At 47.6% G+C, this 18,156-nt stretch overlaps 1 protein-coding gene across 7 annotated transcripts in view; it reads left to right on the top strand.

Annotated features, from left to right (window-relative positions):
• The window catches only part of LOC102073113 (uncharacterized), a 52,630-nt gene extending 34,541 nt beyond the window's left edge, over positions 1 to 18,089 (top strand). For all 7 annotated transcript variants that reach the window (XM_074548787.1, XM_074548784.1, XM_026792310.2 and 4 more), the window contains 5 exons: positions 4,988 to 5,162; positions 5,880 to 6,084; positions 6,507 to 7,129; positions 8,037 to 8,182; positions 9,003 to 18,089. In XM_074548787.1, coding sequence (XP_074404888.1) covers positions 4,988 to 5,162; positions 5,880 to 6,084; positions 6,507 to 7,129; positions 8,037 to 8,182; positions 9,003 to 9,798 — 1,945 coding nt within the window. In that variant the 3' untranslated portion in view covers positions 9,799 to 18,089. The remainder of the gene's footprint in view (positions 1 to 4,987; positions 5,163 to 5,879; positions 6,085 to 6,506; positions 7,130 to 8,036; positions 8,183 to 9,002) is intronic.
• Positions 18,090 to 18,156: the final 67 nt, after the last annotated feature.

The raw sequence follows: 18,156 nt of genomic DNA, 5'->3' as shown, positions 1-18,156 counted from the left end.
TCACAACTGCTTTCTCTATCCTGGTTTTGGACACAGCAGTCCTGTTACCTCCCTCCTGCCTAAGAAGTGGGAATGCCTTTCTGTGCAGGGTGGCACAGTAGGAATCAGCCAAGTTCTAGAAGCTATGAATTTGGAGCAGTTATCACTGTCTTATCATGAGATGAGGCTGATGGGAAAAGAAGGAGTAAGTGTTGGTGGAGTGGTTTGTTTCCATGCACTTGGCTTTCGTGGTTGGGTTTGCCAAGAATTGCATTAGACTTGGTTCCTGGCTGCTTCTGCAATCCACAGATGGGTGTGTGTAATGCCAGGGCATCAACCTTGGAAGCTGTCCTTTTATTTCTGGATTGGCTGGTCTGAGACTGGACTCTGGTTTTGGGAGAGATGATAGTGACTTCTGCACAGGAGTGAGAGTCATCTGAAAGAACTTAAGTGGGGCTGAAGCCAGAGTGACAGCAGAAATAATTCTGCAACTTTACATCCAAAGGGAAGTAGGAGGTGTCAGAGCCCTCAGTGCTGCTCTCAGCTGTCCAGCCCAGCCTTAGTGCTTTTCCTCTACAGTATGAAAACCTAATAAAGAGGTAGATGAGAGTTATGGGATGCAGCCATTTTAATGGATTAGGCTATTTTTGTCATGAATGTGAAATGAAATACACAGAATGGCACAAGCAGCAAGGGTGTAAGAACAGCTGTCTCTTTGCAGATCAATGATTGCACTGGTATCTGGAGCCCAAGCTGCACGCAGAGCAAAGTACAGGAAATGAGGAGTGCATATGATCTTCCTTCCCACTGCTCTCCCAGCCTCCAAACACTTCCTGCCCAGGGCCTTTATGTGTGGTTTCTGTGCATTTAATATCCACAGTGGTTTTTGTTTCTGTGAATGGGTTCAGTCTCCCCAGTTGGATTTGTTAAAATCTGTGAAGCAATTTTTATTAACACCAAAATGACAGTTGATCTAAAAGTGTGAATAACAGTGGTTCTAGTATTAGAGAGGTAGTTTTATATGTGAAGAAATCACCCTGGCCTTATTTTTTTCAGGGTAATAACAATTAATGGTAATTGTTATTGCCAAAGCACTAATGATTATTGGGTTGTTGGGAAACTCTGATTTCCTTTGTTTTGAAATGTATCAGTTTTCTATCATTTTCACCTGAACCATAATGTCCCTGAATATTCACTACTTCAGCTGATTTTCACTGCAGAGATGGGAGATTTTTTGTCTGCATCTTGGGTGCTCAATTATGATCACTGCCATCCAGACCATATTCTTTCTAAGTCTCAAATGAAATTAGCTGAAAGCTAATTTGCTGATTTGGTCCTGTTTCCACAGATACTCAGCTCAGCATGTCTCTGATAGAGATGTTGTGATGGAGCATCACAGAGTAAAATAGCTAAAACTGTCTTCTCTTTCTAGTGCTTCTGTGTGTCAGTTTTACAAAGCAGTTTTGTCTGTAAGTTAGCAGTCTCCATAGTAATTAATTGTTAATTACTTAATATTCAGTCAGTTGACTTAATATTTTGCCAGTGAGGATTTGATTGTCAATCTCATAATTATGGTGGCTTTAGACCCTCATGGGTCACTGGATACCCTTAACTTAGGTTGTAGTCCTGGCTGGGAAGGGGTGTTTCTATCTAGGTGGAAATCCTGTAAGCTTTTCAGTACACAGTCCACTTTCTGAAATTGCTTAAGTGGGGAATTTTTCAGGATAAGGACGTGCAAATACCTCAGGTTTGTGTCTATGAAATGAGGGACATGGTAACAACAGAAGGCTGCACTATTTAGCCAAGGACATGACTAATAAAAGGCTTCCTGAAAAAAGTGATGGGCTGTATGTGGGGTGACAAGAGGACAGTGGGTACAATACCAGCTTCCCTAGAAGAGGACTGACACCAGCTCAGGAAGGCCGCTGACAGTGGGGAAGGCATGCACAAAAATGTTTCCATTAGTCAGAAAGAGTCAGGAACGCTCGGAAAGGGCTGAGAACTGCTGGCATGGACAATGATAAAAACATGAAGAGGCCCATAGAGACAGTGAAGGAAAGCAGGTGCATTTCCAGTCGTATGCCATCCCCAGTACCTCCACTTCCATGAAATTCAGAGTTGATGGCCAGAGGTTTAAAAACTCATTCAGAAATAACTGGTCCTCCCTATGTTGGCCCAAGTGCATCACCTCTCTTGGGGGGAACTGGAAAAACTGATACCAACCCCAGGCACAAACTCCTGTCCCAAGAAGTGATTTAGTCCAACAGAAGGAATGCTGTAGTCCCCCCTTCTACACCCCTCTGTGAGGGCAGAGGGACTTTACTTGCTTGAGCAGGTGATGGTGTGAACCTGTTGGCAGCACAGCTCTCTGCCAGGAGGAGGGGACTAGAGAAAAGGGCAATATCTTGTGTTCTTGGCAATGTTCCCTCTTCCTCCTAAGCCAGAAGCAAATGTTAAAGGAGCAGCCCTAGGATGTTGTTCCACAAAACTGCTTCTATCTATCCTCCCTGTTTTGCCCACATCCCTCTGATCACACCCTGATCTGGTGGTGTGTGAAGCAGCACTTGCCCCAAGACCACATGGCCAGTTCATCAAGCAGGAGGGATCTTATCATGACAAGTAGCAGGGCCGTCAAACCAGGGATGAAGAAACCTCCTTTCACACAATGTGGGCTCTGCATATCTGCCTTTCTTACCTCCAGCTGATCATCAGCCATGGGTGGGTTGAATTTCTCAATCTTCAGTCATGTTTCCTTAGCTCAGCTCTCTGGGTAATATTGGCTCTTATTCCCACTGAAGATCATGTCTGGAGATTTTTTTTAAATATCGCTTTTGGGCTATGGAAACTGCAATAAGTGGTGGCATCTGGTCTGTAGACCCTATCAGCAGAGAGCTGCTGTCAGCTTCACTTAGAGGAGCAGCAATAGTCTGGAGTGCTTCCCATATTTAAGTGGATGATCTTGAAGCACTGTGAAAATGACAAATGAAAGCTCAGCATCTCTCATGGGAGTATATTCTGTACAGTGGGAGCTGGTGTGATCAAGAAGATGATATTCCAATTATGAGCTCTGCTACTAACCTTGGGTGCATCCCATTGCCTCTCTGTGCCCCAGTATGGTCCCTTCTCTGTGTTATTTAACCAGGAGCTGTTTGAGCACCAGCAGCTTTTGGAAAGGGTGGCTTTCAGCAGTGGCCCATCCTCTTCAAGAGTTTTTTGCTTCTTAACCTGTGCCCTCCCTCCCATGGGTTTGCCCAACTGACCTGTTCATACTTTACACAACTCAGTGAAACACAGATGAAATTATCTGTCTGAGAATACTTGAGGGAGAGGTTTCAAACCCATATAATTTCAAGACTGATTTTAGATCATGGCCACACACACAGTTACACTCACTTAAGGAGTGGTACCCCAAGCATGGTTGGGGGCAGGAGGGAGGAAGGAGACAGGAGCCTCTCAAGCCAGACCAGTACCATGGGGGGCTGCAACCTTGCTGTGAGCCTGTGCTGCTCTTACTGCTGCCTTGTAGGTGCCACAGACTGCTCTGTGCCAGCAGAGATGTTGGTATTCCCTTTCTGCAGGCTGGGGAGTGGAGACCTGGAGAGGGACAGCAAAAAAGCAAATGCCAGGAGCCTGCTGTTGGCACTGTTGCCATTGTCACGTAGCCATAGCTAAACTCTTTTTAACTGGTTGTGTCAGCAGGGACCTGGAAACATAAATGGAGAAAGATGAAAAAGCATCAGCTGAAGAGATGCAAACCAACTTTTCTGGCCTGGCAACAGAGCCAGTTTGTGTTTTGGGAGATTTGTTCCCTCTTCAGTCATTTTAGTATTGGCTGATGGTTTGTTATTGGAGCCAAGTGTCATTCATTGCAAGGAGAATGCCCATCTGTCTCCTGTGTTTGCTCATAGTTGACACTGTTGGAATTGCACATTAGCAGTGTGACCTACCAGCATAAGTTCACAAGTGAAGCCTTTAAGAAGAAGTAGATTTTTCTCATAGGAGATTATTGTTAAGCATAAAATACATGCAGAACCTGAAATATGTTCCAGACACTGGCTTCCTGTATATACAAGCATCCATATTCAGTCCTCACAACCTTCCTTTTTAAAGGAATCCAAGTCCATAAAAATTAAGTAAACCAAAAAAAAAAATTTCTTCCCAACAGGCTTCATTATGCATGGAAATAAGCTGTCTTAGAAAACCTGTTAAAAAAATGTATCACAAATAGTATCACAAACAACAGCCTGTCAACTGCTCTGTCAAGTCAGTGGTTTTGCACCAGACTGAGTCTGTCTGGAGAGCGATGCTGTCTACAGAGGGGGGACGTGGGGTTGGGCAGGCTGCCTGTATCAGCCAGGCCAGGCCCTTGTTAGCCCTGGACAGCTGTGAGTGAGGGCATCCCAGAGCTGCCAAGTGAGAGCCACAGACACTGCCAGGCTTTTTGAGGTCTCAAGCTCTCCAAAAGGCCTGATCATGAGTTCATTGAAAACAGATAGTATCTTTCCAATGACTTCAGTGGGCTTAGGATCATGTGAGATGAAAAACAGAGGGAATACTCTTTTAATCCTCTAATCCCTTCAAAGTATTATGGTTTATAGCAGGTGATTTTCTTCCAGATGAGCAATATGGTTTCTGTGTTGGCAGCCTCTCCTTAAATAGCAGCAAATATGGATGTGGCCTACTTAGAAAGAAGTGTTTCTGGTCCCTGTGGAGCACCTCATGTTTTATGGACACAAAAATGCCCTGTGAACAGCCGAGACTTGATAACCCAGACTGATGTTGGCATAAGTGCAGTTACCCAGTCTGCAGTTCTTAACTGAGCAGTGCTTAGAGCCCCTGAAACACAAGCACGGCCGTCTGTGCTGACCAGTCATGAACCCTGCCTGCACTTTTCCTGAACTGTTGCAGATCATTGTTTGAACCTGGGCTCTCTGCTCAGTCTCATCTGTGTCAGAAACAGCAGGAGAACTGTATCCGTGATGTTCAGTGGAGTCTTCTTCCCTTGCAGCTGCAATGCCGAGACTGCTGCCAAATCCCCCTCCAAGGGGCAGTGTGATCTGAGAGAAGCTGATCTCCCACCTCTGGAGGACAGCCAGCAGCCCACAGCGATGTCCATGGCAACAGAGACCTGGGAGGACAAGCCAAGCAATGAGACATCCAGTGACACTCCACCTGCAGGGAATGTAAGAGAGAGGAATTCCCCTCTCATGCATGTGTTCAGGATTTTTTCCTTGTTAGAAGCTCTGAAGAACCCCTTCATTGTAGGAACTGAGCAGGCTGGGAGATGGCAATCTGGAAGACTCCCATGAGTGATTAAATGCTGTTAGAAGCATTAGAAGGTTTTTTATTACACTCAGTAAAACAGGAGTGAGTTTTTTGCCTCTGCCTGTGCTGCTGCATTTCATGCAGGGAGTTCACAATAACCCTTTCATGGCTTCCTGTGTGTCTGGGGGTTCAGACAGATTCCCTCCTAGTGCCCCCTTGGGCAAGCTGCTGGTGCAGATGGGGCACAGAGGCTGAATTTCCTGATCCTGCAGTGCTGAAACCTTCACAGAGCAGCTACGAGCGAGCTCAGGTCCCTGAGCACACACCCATAGCCAGGGCTGTGCTGTTGACTTTTCCATGGTTATTTGATAGCCGTGATCCAACCACCTCAGAGCTGCTGTACTCAGAGCTATACAACAGCAAAGGGAGAGGGGTCCTTACTTGTTAGGACTGAGCAAGACAGAGGGACTCAGGGGGACAGATTTCTTAATCATCATGTAGCAGAACTATATTTACCATCCCATTAGTGATGAGTTTCCTTTTCCCTCCTTTGGCAACTGAAGTCCAGTGTCTGCAACACCAGGTGCTGCTTTGAGCTCAGCCTTGCTCCAAAGCCTTTCCTGCCTTTCTTGCAGAGCCCCAGCCCTGCCTGTCGCCGATCCAGCTCTGACATTGTCCATGAGAGCACGGATGGTGCCAAGGCCCAGCGGGAGTGCCGGCTGCGGCCGCACTTCAGTGACCCGATGCCGACAGACTCAGTGAAGAGGAAGCAGCTGGAGCTGAAGATCGCGGCTGCAGCGCGGCAGCACGCGCAGAAGCGCCGGCAGGAGCGGGACTGTGGTACTCACACTGCGCACTGGGGGCTTAGGGGCCAGAGGCTGTGCTCTGCTGTGCTGCTGTAAATGTGGAATAACTCTATAAAAGTAGGGGAGGGAAGCATCCTGGTTGTACCCAGATGTGCAGGAAATCAGGATCTGCTTTGCTCTGTCCCTGGCTGGTAGATGGCAGGGGAAGAGGCAGTCCAAATGAATTTACAGGCAGTGCAGAGATTACAGATCCCAGACTTCACCTGGGAGCTGTTTACTTCTGGCTCCCACCAGTCTCAGCAGCAAAACAGGGGAGGTAGCTCACAGTCCTGCTTCCCCAGAACCAGCCTGTGCCCTCCGTCAGGGCTCCTGCCATTCATGGCTGTGCCAGCACGAGTTCCTCGGGTGAGCTCTGTGCAGCTGGCAGGGTCTGTAACGATTTTTGTTTGTTCTCAGGTCCAGTGGTAGCAAAGGCCAACCTTGGCCATGGTGGCAGCTTTGATGAGACCCGACGCACCCCACGGGGCTCCCTCCGCTCCAGACGTCACTGGAGCAACGTCAGCAGCCTGAGCACGGACAGCGGGATTGTCGGTGTGAACGATGCCCGGGATGACCTGGATCCCACTGCGGCCACCCGGACCAAGTCAGCGGATGTGGAGAGAGCAGATAGTGGCATTGGCCAGATGCCAGCCAGGAAGTGGAGGAACAGGGCCTCTGAAACACTGAGCTCCCTGCAGGCCTGGGAAGCCCACCGTCCCTGCACCGACTGTGGAGAAAGGGACCTCCCGGTGGAGACAGATGTCCAGAACTGCAACCAGAGGCGGGCTGACCTCTGCGAGAAGTGCCGCAAGCGCAGGACAGAGCGCAAGGAGTCTGTGCTGGAGTTTGTCAACACGGAGGCCAGCTACGGAGAGGACCTGCGCATCATCAAAGAGGAGTTCTACCTCCCCATGCAGGCAGCTGGCCTGCTCAGCCAGGAGCAGCTCCAGGGCATCTTCAGCAACATCCAGGAGCTCATTGACCTCAATGAGAACTTCCTGGAGATACTTCAAGAGGAGATTGATCAGGCCTTTGATCAGGTATGATGCTGCCTCTGCCCTCTAAAGGGGCTGGACTGGGCAGACTGGTATATGGGTTTTGTATTAGGGGGGCAGTGTAGTTGGAGCAGAGGAACAGGAGGTAGGACTCCTGGGTTATGGTCAGCTGTCAGCTATCTAGTTCCTTACACTCTTACCTATTCCTGCAGATTTCAGGAGCTCTGTGCCAGGTTGCAGGTGTTGGACTCACTGTGCTGTGGTGATGCCACTGACATCAGCAGTCTTGCTCATTTATCCCATTAACAAGTATTAATGGTCCCATTATCAAAGTTAGTTTTAGGCCAGTTGGGCTCGATGCTGGTAAGAATGTGACAATGGGGGCTAGCAGAGCTCAGCTTGCTCTGTCTCTCAGGCTGTGCTCTTGCAGCCCTGAGCAGGCTGGCTTCATGCTGGCTTAGCTGTGTTTGCCTTGGCTTGCAGTTTGCTGCAGCTTGGCTCTAGACTGTCTGTGGGGCCAGGCTGTGCAGGCTGCTCCCTGCTCTACAGCTGTGTACAGCCGCTTCTAGTGATGCACCCTGCCTTGCGCAAGGAGCTTCCCTGCCCCACCAGCATGGGCACAATACACCCTATTGACTAAGAAGCTCACTCTGGCCTTCAAGCCCTTGCTCTGATTAACTGACTGAGACCACAGGAGGAGAGCAGACAGCTCTTTGCATGTGGAAAAGCAAGCAGACCAGCTTTCCTTCCCCTCCCCAGGCACTGACTCCCCCCAGACCTGCAGGAACTGCCTTTCCACTGGGAAGGGTGAGCCCGGCTCCACCTTTGGAGTGCCAACTTTGGTCTGGCACTCAGCTGATCCTGCAGCAGTTCATGCTGATAGGACTGAAGGCAGGCCCTTGGCTCTGCCTCTCCTGAGCTAACTGAGCAGGGCCCTGTTGCATGCTTGCAGGGGGACGATGACCTGATGACCGTGTGCATCGGAGAAATATTCCTGGAGTTTGTGAACATGCTGCCAGCCTTTCAGACGTACTGTCTTCAGCAGTCCTCCTCTGTGAATATGCTCAATGCTCTGGAGAAGGAGAAGGAGTTGCTCAGGTGAGAAGGGGGATAAGCATATTCATGCAGGCTTTGGGGACAGAAAGGCAGCAGGCTGAGGGTGAAGCCTTTGCCAGCCCATCTAGATCAAAGTTTGATGCTAGTGTTCTTCAGTTATCACTGCTCCCTCTTAGGGTGAGGACAGTCATTTATTCTCAAAAAATATTCAATCCTGGGTATCTCCACTGATATCAACCAGTTGGTCCCCAGCTGTACTCTGTGTTTTGTGCTAGCAGTATCTGCCCTGTGACCACTGCACTGAACTGTCACCAAATAATACTCAGCTGAGATCAGCTCTCAGTCCCTGTGCTGGAGCCCAGGTTGGATTTCCACTGCAGAAAGCCACTTTGTGGCACACATGACTGGAATTTGCTTCCCATTCCTATGGTCTATTGGGCAATGTCAGGCAAGTAATTTCTCTTTCCACTGCTCAGCCAAATTCTTGTTTAATATGTTTTGTAATCTAATGATGAAAGGCATTACAAGTTAATGCAATCTGATATAAACTGATGTATCTGCCTCATGTTTACGTCAGTAGGTATCAGAGAAAGATCACACCCTTGCTATTTTATTATTTAATAGAAGACTGTTAGAATGTTATGTGAAAGTGTCCCAGGCACCTCATCGGGATTCTGCAGCTGAGTACAGCTGCAGAAATGGTTGTTAGTCTTTAATATGACAGAATTCACAAGGTTGCTAAAAATGGGGGGGCTGCAGTGCTCAGCAGCTGTCAGCACCATGCTGTTCATTTGCATTTAGGATTGCAGCATCTGCTGGCAGAACAACCACCATTTCATCCTGTCTTCTTAAATCCCTGCAGAATATTCCTCAACGTCTCCCAGAATGACAACACAGCGCTGCGGCGGATGAACCTGAGGTCCTTCCTGATGGCCCCTTTGCAAAGGGTCACCAAGTACCCCCTGCTGCTCAGCAGAATCATCAAGGCCACCACCGAGTACCACCCGGACCACGGCAGCCTGCGGGAGGCCAAGAGCCGCATCGAGTCCCACCTGGAGCACATCAACATGAAAACCAAGCAGGAGGGGAACACGTGGACGCTCCGATCCTTTCGCCAGGACAGCAAGAAGAAGAGGGAAGTCATCAACATCGAGATGAGAGAAACCGCCCTCAAAACTGTCGGGTGGCTGCGGGAGGAAACGCGGTTTGTGATGGAGGGGTCTCTGCAGCTGGCCCAGCCCCCCGACGGCCAGTGGGTGAAGAAAGGCAGCAAGACCCTGAAGTTCCAGAACATGCAGGTCCTCCTCCTGGTGAACATGAAGCGTGTGTCCGAGTCCAGCCTGGAATCGGCTGAGCCAGGGCCTGTGAAGGACGCAGTGCTGGTTCTCATCAGGGACAAAAATAACGGGAAGTTCCATTTGCTCAGGGAGCCCTTGAGGCTGAGTAATTGCATCGTCTCCACTGATCCCGACTGCGACGACACCTTCGAACTCATTGAGATCAGGCGGGAGGCGTTTGTGTTCCGGGACAGCGACCGGGCACGGACTCACCACTGGTTCAGGCAGATCAGGCGCTACTCCAGGGAGCTGGGCTCCTGGAAGAAGCGGCGGAACGCGCTGCCCAACATCATGATCAGCACTCCTCACACCAGGCCCTGAGTCCTGCAGGCTTGGCTTGGCCAGTGCCGCATGCAGAGACCATCGAGAGCCCCAGTGGCCTGAACGTGCTCCATGGACAACACTGGGAGGAGCCTGGTCCCCAAAGACTCATGACTGGCGCTGGAAGCAAATGCCACAGCCTGGTGCTGAGCTCCAACCTCTGGACTCACAATAGTTTGTGGCTCATGTACATACAGAGATGGGCTCCACTCGAGGATATCACTGAAGGATAATAATTTAACTTGTTAATGTTGCACTGCAGGAGAATGATGTATGATGCTTGCCATTGCATGGATCGTGTTGAAAGCCAGTATTGACAATGAGAGAGGTTTCCACTATTGACTTTATTTCATCAGCATTAGGTAAAGTCCAGGTATTCAGCAAAATTAGGTGCAGTATTATGCAACAGAGGATGAAAGCTGGAAAAAATTGTTTTCCACCACTACTCCTAAGGACTGTGTTTCATTATTCACCTCTGTATATTCAGTCAAAACACTTGTTTAAAAAGAAAGGCCTTTCATCTTAATCTAAATCAAGTAGGTATCAATTTGTTCAGATTCAGCTGCATGCACACAGCCAAAAAAAAAAAAGAGAAGAAAAAAAAAGAGCAATCACATAAACCCCACATATGTGTAGAACCTGTGGAAGAGCAGCACACTCCCAGTGAGAGTCTGTTATTTAACTGACTTAGGGACTGGAACATAATGCTGCATCTGAAATATCTCAGAAGTATATGTAAATACAGCTCTGCTACTACTGATAGTGAATTTAAGAGTTTGCAATTATTTAAATTATGTAATCTAGTGTATTTCAAAATTTAATTGAAAGGAACAATTTACATTGTACTGTAGAGTAACATAAAATGTTTTAATAATTATGTTTCAATTACTTTAGGTGGATATTTTTTAATATTTCTATTACAGAGTATGTGCTTCACTTCATATGGGTGGCATTCAGGTGAGCAATGTGCCTACATCTGCTCTGTGGATTCCCTGAACAGAACTCAGGGCTACTCCAAATGAGACTGGGTGAATGGTACAAACCTGCTACTCAAATTCTCACTAGACAACAACAGATTGGTACAAACCCTTTTGCTCTGGAGCCAAAACTGAGGCCACAAATAACTGCCCCATAAGGTCCAGCCTCTCTCAGTTGCTCAGCGAGGAAATGGCTCAAAGCTGAGCAATGGTAAAAAAGCAAACAGGGTTTAACCTTTTCAGCCTGACATTAACACTGACCGCTGCTTTGCAAAATGTCATGCTGTGACTTACACAGCAAAGGCCAGATTTCAGCCTGGAGGCTGAACTAAAGGAGCCCAGATTTTGGTCCATGGATCTGGGAGGACAGCCTATAAATGTTCTTTTAGGCCCACAGGGTAAAGACAAAGCCAATCAGTATTATTCACTATCAACAAAATATTTTTGTTACAGGCATTTATTTCACAGGAGGATTCACACAAGCACATTTATGTATTTCTCCAGACATCAACCAGTATCAAAGGTCACCACTGAAGGCAGACAGAAGACATCTTCACAAAGGTATCCCTAGTCTTGTAAAGTCACCACTGGTACCCAGCATCTCAGCAAGCCTCAGACTGCCCAGTGCTTTGTCTCTGACCACAGGTGCCAGGGCTTGTTGCACTGCTCTGGGCACTGCAGCAGACACCACTGGTGTGTGCCTGCTGGCTGTATTTTCTCGCATTCTGCACCATCCAGTACTTTAGTGCTTCATCTTGTCCTTGAGGAAATGGGAAGATTTGCATCATCTGGAGGGTACCCAAGACATGAGCATGGCTGCACACAGCCAAGCTCTGTAGCAAGCAATAGCTGTCAAAGTGATTGTCAGGGCAGCAGCCTGGCTCCCTCAGTGAGCTGGAATTCCCTGCAGCTCTTTCTAATCACTAGACAATAAACTGTTCCCCCAAAATATGCACTGAGCAGTGAGTGAAGAGCACGAGGCATTGCTTTTAGTTTGCCATTTGTTTTTCACAGAGACAGATGCCTGAGCAGAGCAGCTGCTGGAGGAAGATTTCTCTTATGCTGTTGTGACAGATCTCATTTATGAGCCTTCAAGCCCCATTCACCTCACATGCAAAAAGCAACAGCTTGTAGCACCTTTGTCTTCTCTCCCAAGACCACAATGGCACAGCCACTTTCTCTTCATTTCTCTGGGGCACCTCTGACATAGAGAAGGCATAAGTACAGTAACAACCCAATTTATCCAAACAGTGAGTGGCTTTCACAGCCACAAAGCTTTGCTTGCTGGAAAGTTTTCAATTACTTTCCAGCACAGTGATTTTCTCCACCTCAATTCATGCTCAAAACCACTAGTGGACTGTTTGTACAGTCATATCTTTAAATCAAGATACCTTCAGCCAGCCTGGCTGTTCAAAAAGGTTAGAGAACAATAAGTACATAAAGGGTCTGATATTTAGCATCAATCTTATGTTTGGCTGATTGTTCAATTTGTCAGATTCAGGGTTTTTCTAGGTATCCACAGGAAGCACCTGCCTGCCAGGCTCCTGTAATCATGGCCTATTTCCTCTGAACCAAACTCTCCCCAGAAGAAGGTCCATGAATAATCACCGGGTATTGAGTTATGAGCAGGACGTGTATGTGGTGCTGGAGCCCTGTTCTAAAGAGCTGTGGCCAAGGAACAGTGAGCACAAGCCCTTTGATCTGGGACAGCTTTGGGAAGCAGCAATGGGATTGCTGAACCTGTCAGACTGGACAGAGGTTGTGCTTCCAACACAGGCTACTTTTATGTACCTGGTGTGTGCAGCTGCTGATCTGCCTGTAAATTACAGGTGTTGAAAGGGGACATGAGCAGGGAACAATCCCTGTGGCCCTGTGAGTGCCTGGGGTGTGGGGTGAGGCAGCGCAGGAAGGGCAGGAGTGCCAGTACACTGACAAGGCAGTAGATTTCCATACTCCTCAGGCACCCTTCTGAACTAGATGATCCCTCTCCTGGGAAGTTCCAGGTCTTTCAGTATCACATGTACACATCTTACTTGGCAGCCATGGAGATTAGTCGTGCTGTATTTTTCCATTTCTGATTATCAAACTGACAAAATGCAATTATAACCCTGGGTACTTGGAACAGGGTTGTCTGCAAGCCAAGAAAGCAATTATTTGTTCCAAGCTGGCCGTGCTCCTAGGTCTCTGTAATATTTTTATGCCTTTCATTGTCATGACTGACAATACTAAGATTACTTTTCAAGACTCCTGCCCACCAAACTTACACAAGAAGTACAAGCAGACCTTTCTGGAAGTACCCCTTGTCAGGGGGAAAAAGAAAAAGTTGGTTACTCTCTTGATTTACCAGAACTCATACATGACCTTTAGAAATAATTTTGTATAAGCCTTACTGGTCATTTACCAGGAAAACAACAAAAGCCAGTCTTTATTTTTAGAGTCTGCACAGTTTTGAGTTCTGAAGGCAGACACAGAAGATGACAAAACACTGGACTGAGAGCCCTCTATGAGCTCAGGTCCCAAGGAAAGAAAGAAAAGCTCCTTTATGAGTCACGAGGCTGGGTGGGAAAGCCTGAAGAAGACATGTGGAGATGAAGAGCAAATATTTCAGAGAGCAGACACCTCTGCTTTAGTGAATAGAGATCCTCTCCTTCAGGTGTCCTCATACTTCCCTGGTTGTCATTAAAGGAAGTGCAGAGGGGGAAGGGGTGCTCAGTGTGGGTCTCACTGTTTGATCAAGAACACATCTGAGAGACATCTGAGACCAGCTTTGGTTTGGCAGCAAGCAGTTGTCATTGGATACTGAGATCGACCTCAGCATACACCACATCCTGAAAAAAGCTCTGAGATCATCTCAGATCTCCTGACTTGCTGCATGTGAATTTATAATGCAACAGAAGTCCCAGATTTTTTTTCCCCCAAGCGGGAGATTCTGGTGAATCTTGCACTGTTTTGCTTGTCCCTGACATGTTCAAAGGGATAAAAGTTTAAATCTTCTAGCACCATGCCAAAGATCCCTTCAGGGCTCATGGATGAAGCAGCTGTAGTAACTCTCATTCTGTGATGTCTCCTCTTATGTGTGTGCTGGGGAATTGGGTAAGATTTAGCTGGAACTAGGCTGACATTCTCTGACTTGAAACTGGAAAAACCTGGAACTGAAAGTAACAGAGGAAACTGTCCTCCCAGAGATCAGATAAATATCCAAAGGTCTCTCTGTCATCAAGTGAGCTGTCACTACAGTGGAGTATGAAGAAGCACGATGTCTTACTGATCAGGCAGATGAAGGAACTGCCTTATTTCTCACATGCTGCTGCAGAGGAGTAATCTGACCAGACACAGGTACAAGCAAAGAAGAAAAAAGGAAGTTTTGACAGTAACACTGTTCAGTCTAAATACTCCAGGCAAGCCCTAAGGGCAGTCATTAGAAAAGAATACACCTCCTCTGGGAAGGTGAAGGTGATCCCCTGAGAGAAACCTTTCTACAACATGATGGAAAGGTTGAGTGATAGGAACAGAGTTCCTGTTCTTCAGCAGACGTAGAACACTTTGGGGCAATCAGAACACAGGCAGAGCATCCTCCAGCACTGGTCTCTGCCCAGGTTGACTGGGAGCAGTTACACAGCTGGATAGAGTTGATGGCATTAGAAGATGATTAGAAGAGAAGATGGCATTAGGCTCTAGATCCATTATCAAGGATTAACATAATAATAATTTCCAGCTCAAATCCTGCCCCAGTATGATCTCCACTAGGGCAGCCTTTGCATCCCTAAGATCTTCTCAGCTCTGTGCACAGCCCTCTCAGGGAAGGTCCTCTGCCTCAGGGAAGGTCCTCTGCATGGAATCAGGCAAAGGATTTGTTTGCAGTGGAGGCCCAGGTGGCTTGAACCCTTCCCTCCTAGGACAGGAACTTCCCTTGCAGTGCCAGAGCCACATCCCTGGGAGGACTTCCAGGGGAGCAGAGCACCTTGCAGAGCTCGGGCTCCTACATTTTCCCCAGGTTAGATGTTTGTACACCCAGAGTGTGAATGTGCAGGTGAACAAGCACTCAGACAAGGAGTGTGTTCCTCCTTTCAAGAAAGGGCTGGTTTTCAAACAGCCCTGTTCTCCTTGGGCAGGACAAACCTCCAGTGCTGACCAACCAATGCAAACCAGAAGTGCCAGTTTGAAGTGACAATAAACAGGCAGTGAAACCTGCAAGGACATATCCATCTTACCTAATTCATGCCTGACCCACAACACACAGACAGGAGATACAAAACAGATAGGAGTCTTCCTTTTGAAATCCAAACACTCAATTCACAGCACTCCATGAATTCAGCAGAGAGGAGACTCTGAACAACCCCTACACTCTTTAGTAGAGCTGTACCCTGCATCCAGTGCAGATCTCCTTAGTAGAGCTGCATCCTGTGACAGTACTTGAACAAGAGAAGATGGACTGCAGATGACAGGTCAGGACCCACACACAAACCCCCAGCATCGTCCACATTCACTTTCTGCTCCCCTTAATTGCCTTGGTGTGTAATGAGCTTGCTGGCTGAAAAACGTGGGTGAAGCTCTGTAGCTCACTCACTTTGCAGTGAAATGAAGGCAAATTATTTGTTCAGAGAGAAAATCCTTAGCAATCCTCTCAAAACGAGAAGCAGTTAAGAAAAATCTAACAATTTACCACACAGCTCAGAGAATACTGAAAGCTGGCACTGCAGGGAGATAAAGAAACCTCCTTCCAGCACACTGGCACAGCATGGAGGGAACTGTGTGATGCACCAGGTCAGGAGCAAACACTGCTGAAAAATAAAGATTGTTTCAGCTAAATCAGTTCCTCGATCCAGCTCACTGCACAGACACCTGGTTTGCTGGCACCAGGAAGGGGCAGCCTGGAGGTGATAAGGTGACCTCTGACAAGTGCCAGTTTAAAGTGGTGCTGGGCTGGCTGCAGTTAATCAATTCCAGCAGGCAGAGCCCAGTTCAAGAGCCAGCCCCAAGGTCTATTGTGCATCCTGCTCACCCCTGCTTCCCAAACTGTTTCAGGTCAGCACTTTCATTGATCTGCTGGGCTTCAACAGGCAGGGCTATAAATAAAGAGCCATTAATCAACTATTTAAGTACCCTTTTTACTGAAATAAAGCAAGCCCACAGAAATGACATCAAGATGTGAAAAATCCAAACAAACAAGTTAGCGAATACAAAGACGATCCAAGAGAGCACTCCCAGGGACACACTCGAGGCTGAAGTGGCTCGGGGAACAGCCGTGCTGGGTGTTGAGTCAGCCTCTCCAGTGCTCCTGCGCTGACTCACTCCCCTCCCAGCTGCCAGCACACGCTGCACAGTCCATTCAGCACCAACAGGAGTCACTGGTTCAGTGTTCAAGTGCATCTGATTCACCGTGAGCCATCAAGCTTCTGCAGTCCATGGCCATTCCCTGCTCCCCCTTCCCTACTCAAGTCCTTCTGGGTTTTCCCTTCTTTGCTCTACTCCCAGCTCTGGGACAGGAACACAACTTGCCATTTAGGATCAGAGAAATGTGCAGATTCCTTGTTAAGGTCACAAGGTCCTACAGGCTACTGCGGTGCAGAGGAAGCTACAAAAGTATCCCCATCTTCCCCTGCTGCTGCCTAGGGAAAGTGAGTCGTTTCCTTCTCCCTTCTTCAGACCCATGCTGGGAATGAGCTGTGCAGCCTGGCTCTTGCAAACAGTGCTTTTCCAGAGGATGATGCCAGGCTCTCCCCAAGAATTAAAAACGGGAAAAAAGGAGATGTTTGCTAAACACCCTCCAAGAAGACACCACTGAGTGTTTCTTTCTTGGGCACTTGCTCTTCACAGAGCCTTAGACAGAAGGATCCCACACCTTGCACCTCGGTAAGCCCCAAGTAATTACCTTGCTCTTCCAGTTGTCCCTCCCACGGCACCTGTATGTGTGGCACAGCACTGCTCCATCTCCAGCAGCAAGAGCTGGCAGATGTGGGATCTAGTGAACAGCTCTGTTAGGCACACAGCATCCCCTGTCAGGAAGCAGACCTGCTGCACGACCAGAGGCAACTGGAGCACCTGGGATGCAAGTCAGTGCAAAGCCTTAACCAGCAGCTGCCCTGCCACATGGCCTCACATTCCAGTCCCACGTGCCAGGAGTCCTCTAAGCTAAGGCACACCAAACTGATGCTCAGGTAACCCTTCTCTAGCCTCCTGCTCCCACAAATTTCCTGTGTGACCTTGAAGTGCACAGCTGTGTCTGCACAGCCTGAGGGTGTTGGCTCACCCCCCATCTCTGGTTTGGGCAGTAAAACTGGCTTAAGCTCCTTCCTTCCTCTCACTGCCACAGCATTAAGTCAGGAAATGAGCAAACACTGGCACAGGGCAAGAACAAATACTGTGAAAGCTGTTACATTGCCACAGGGCTCAGGAAGTTACACCCTCATTTTCTTCAGCTGTGAAAGGGGAATAGTGCCATCTCCCCGTGTTAAAGTGACATAAGATACAAAGGATGAGGACAAATATGAAAGATTATGAGATGCACTTAAAATAGTCTTGCCACTTCTTGGGTCAGTAAGGATAAGCTGCATAGCTCTCCTGTTTTACTTGGTGAAATTGCCCGAAGTTAAAAAAAGAAATAAATTTAAAAAAAGCTATGAAATCTGTTTGCAGCTTGACTTTGCACTTGGCAGCGTTTAGAAGTGTACCATTGAACAACTACAGCTAAGGGAAGGAACTCCATTATTGTCCAAGGACAGCTGAAGGATGAACTGAAATGCTGGTATTCCAGAACAGGTTCCCAGCAAGGGCAGCAAATAACAGCAGATGATCAGACAACAGGCAGAGGTACCAAGTGGCCATAACCAAAGAACAGCTTTTATTGGCCAAAATAACCAAGAAACCATTTTCTTCCAAAAAACAAAACCCAACTCAGTGGTAAATCTTCACTAAGAAACCGAAACGCAAACAAACTCTGCATAAACTTGACCGTTCCCATTCATCCTCTGAAGTATTCCTCCTCCTAAGTCAGCTGCTCTCCTTAACCCTCCTGCACCACCAGAAGTAGGAGAATGGCAAAACTCAAAGTCATTTAAGACAAGAGAACAAACACATGGGGAGGCATGAGTCTGTCCATTTACACACATGAAAGAGGCTGTTGGTGTTTGCAAACATCTTACATACTTACCTGAAAGCAGTAACCTCCTCATTTCTGAAGATACAAACATTTTATTACACAAACTATAGTTTTGTGGTGTTTTTTGTGTTTTTAATCCCAGGATACAGGTACAGTTGTGGCCTGTACAGGTTGTTACAACTCAGACACCACCTGCAGTTTGTCAGTTTACACTTCTCTATTCAGAAAACTTGGAAGCTAAAAAACCATAAAAATTGGTTACAGAGTTCTCAAGGCAAATCA

The sequence above is a fragment of the Zonotrichia albicollis genome, chromosome 10, assembly GCF_047830755.1.
Source record: "Zonotrichia albicollis isolate bZonAlb1 chromosome 10, bZonAlb1.hap1, whole genome shotgun sequence".
Lineage (NCBI taxonomy): Eukaryota > Metazoa > Chordata > Aves > Passeriformes > Passerellidae > Zonotrichia > Zonotrichia albicollis.
The sequence above is the reverse complement of the archived record's forward strand: the minus strand, read 5'-3'. Positions and strand labels throughout refer to the sequence as shown.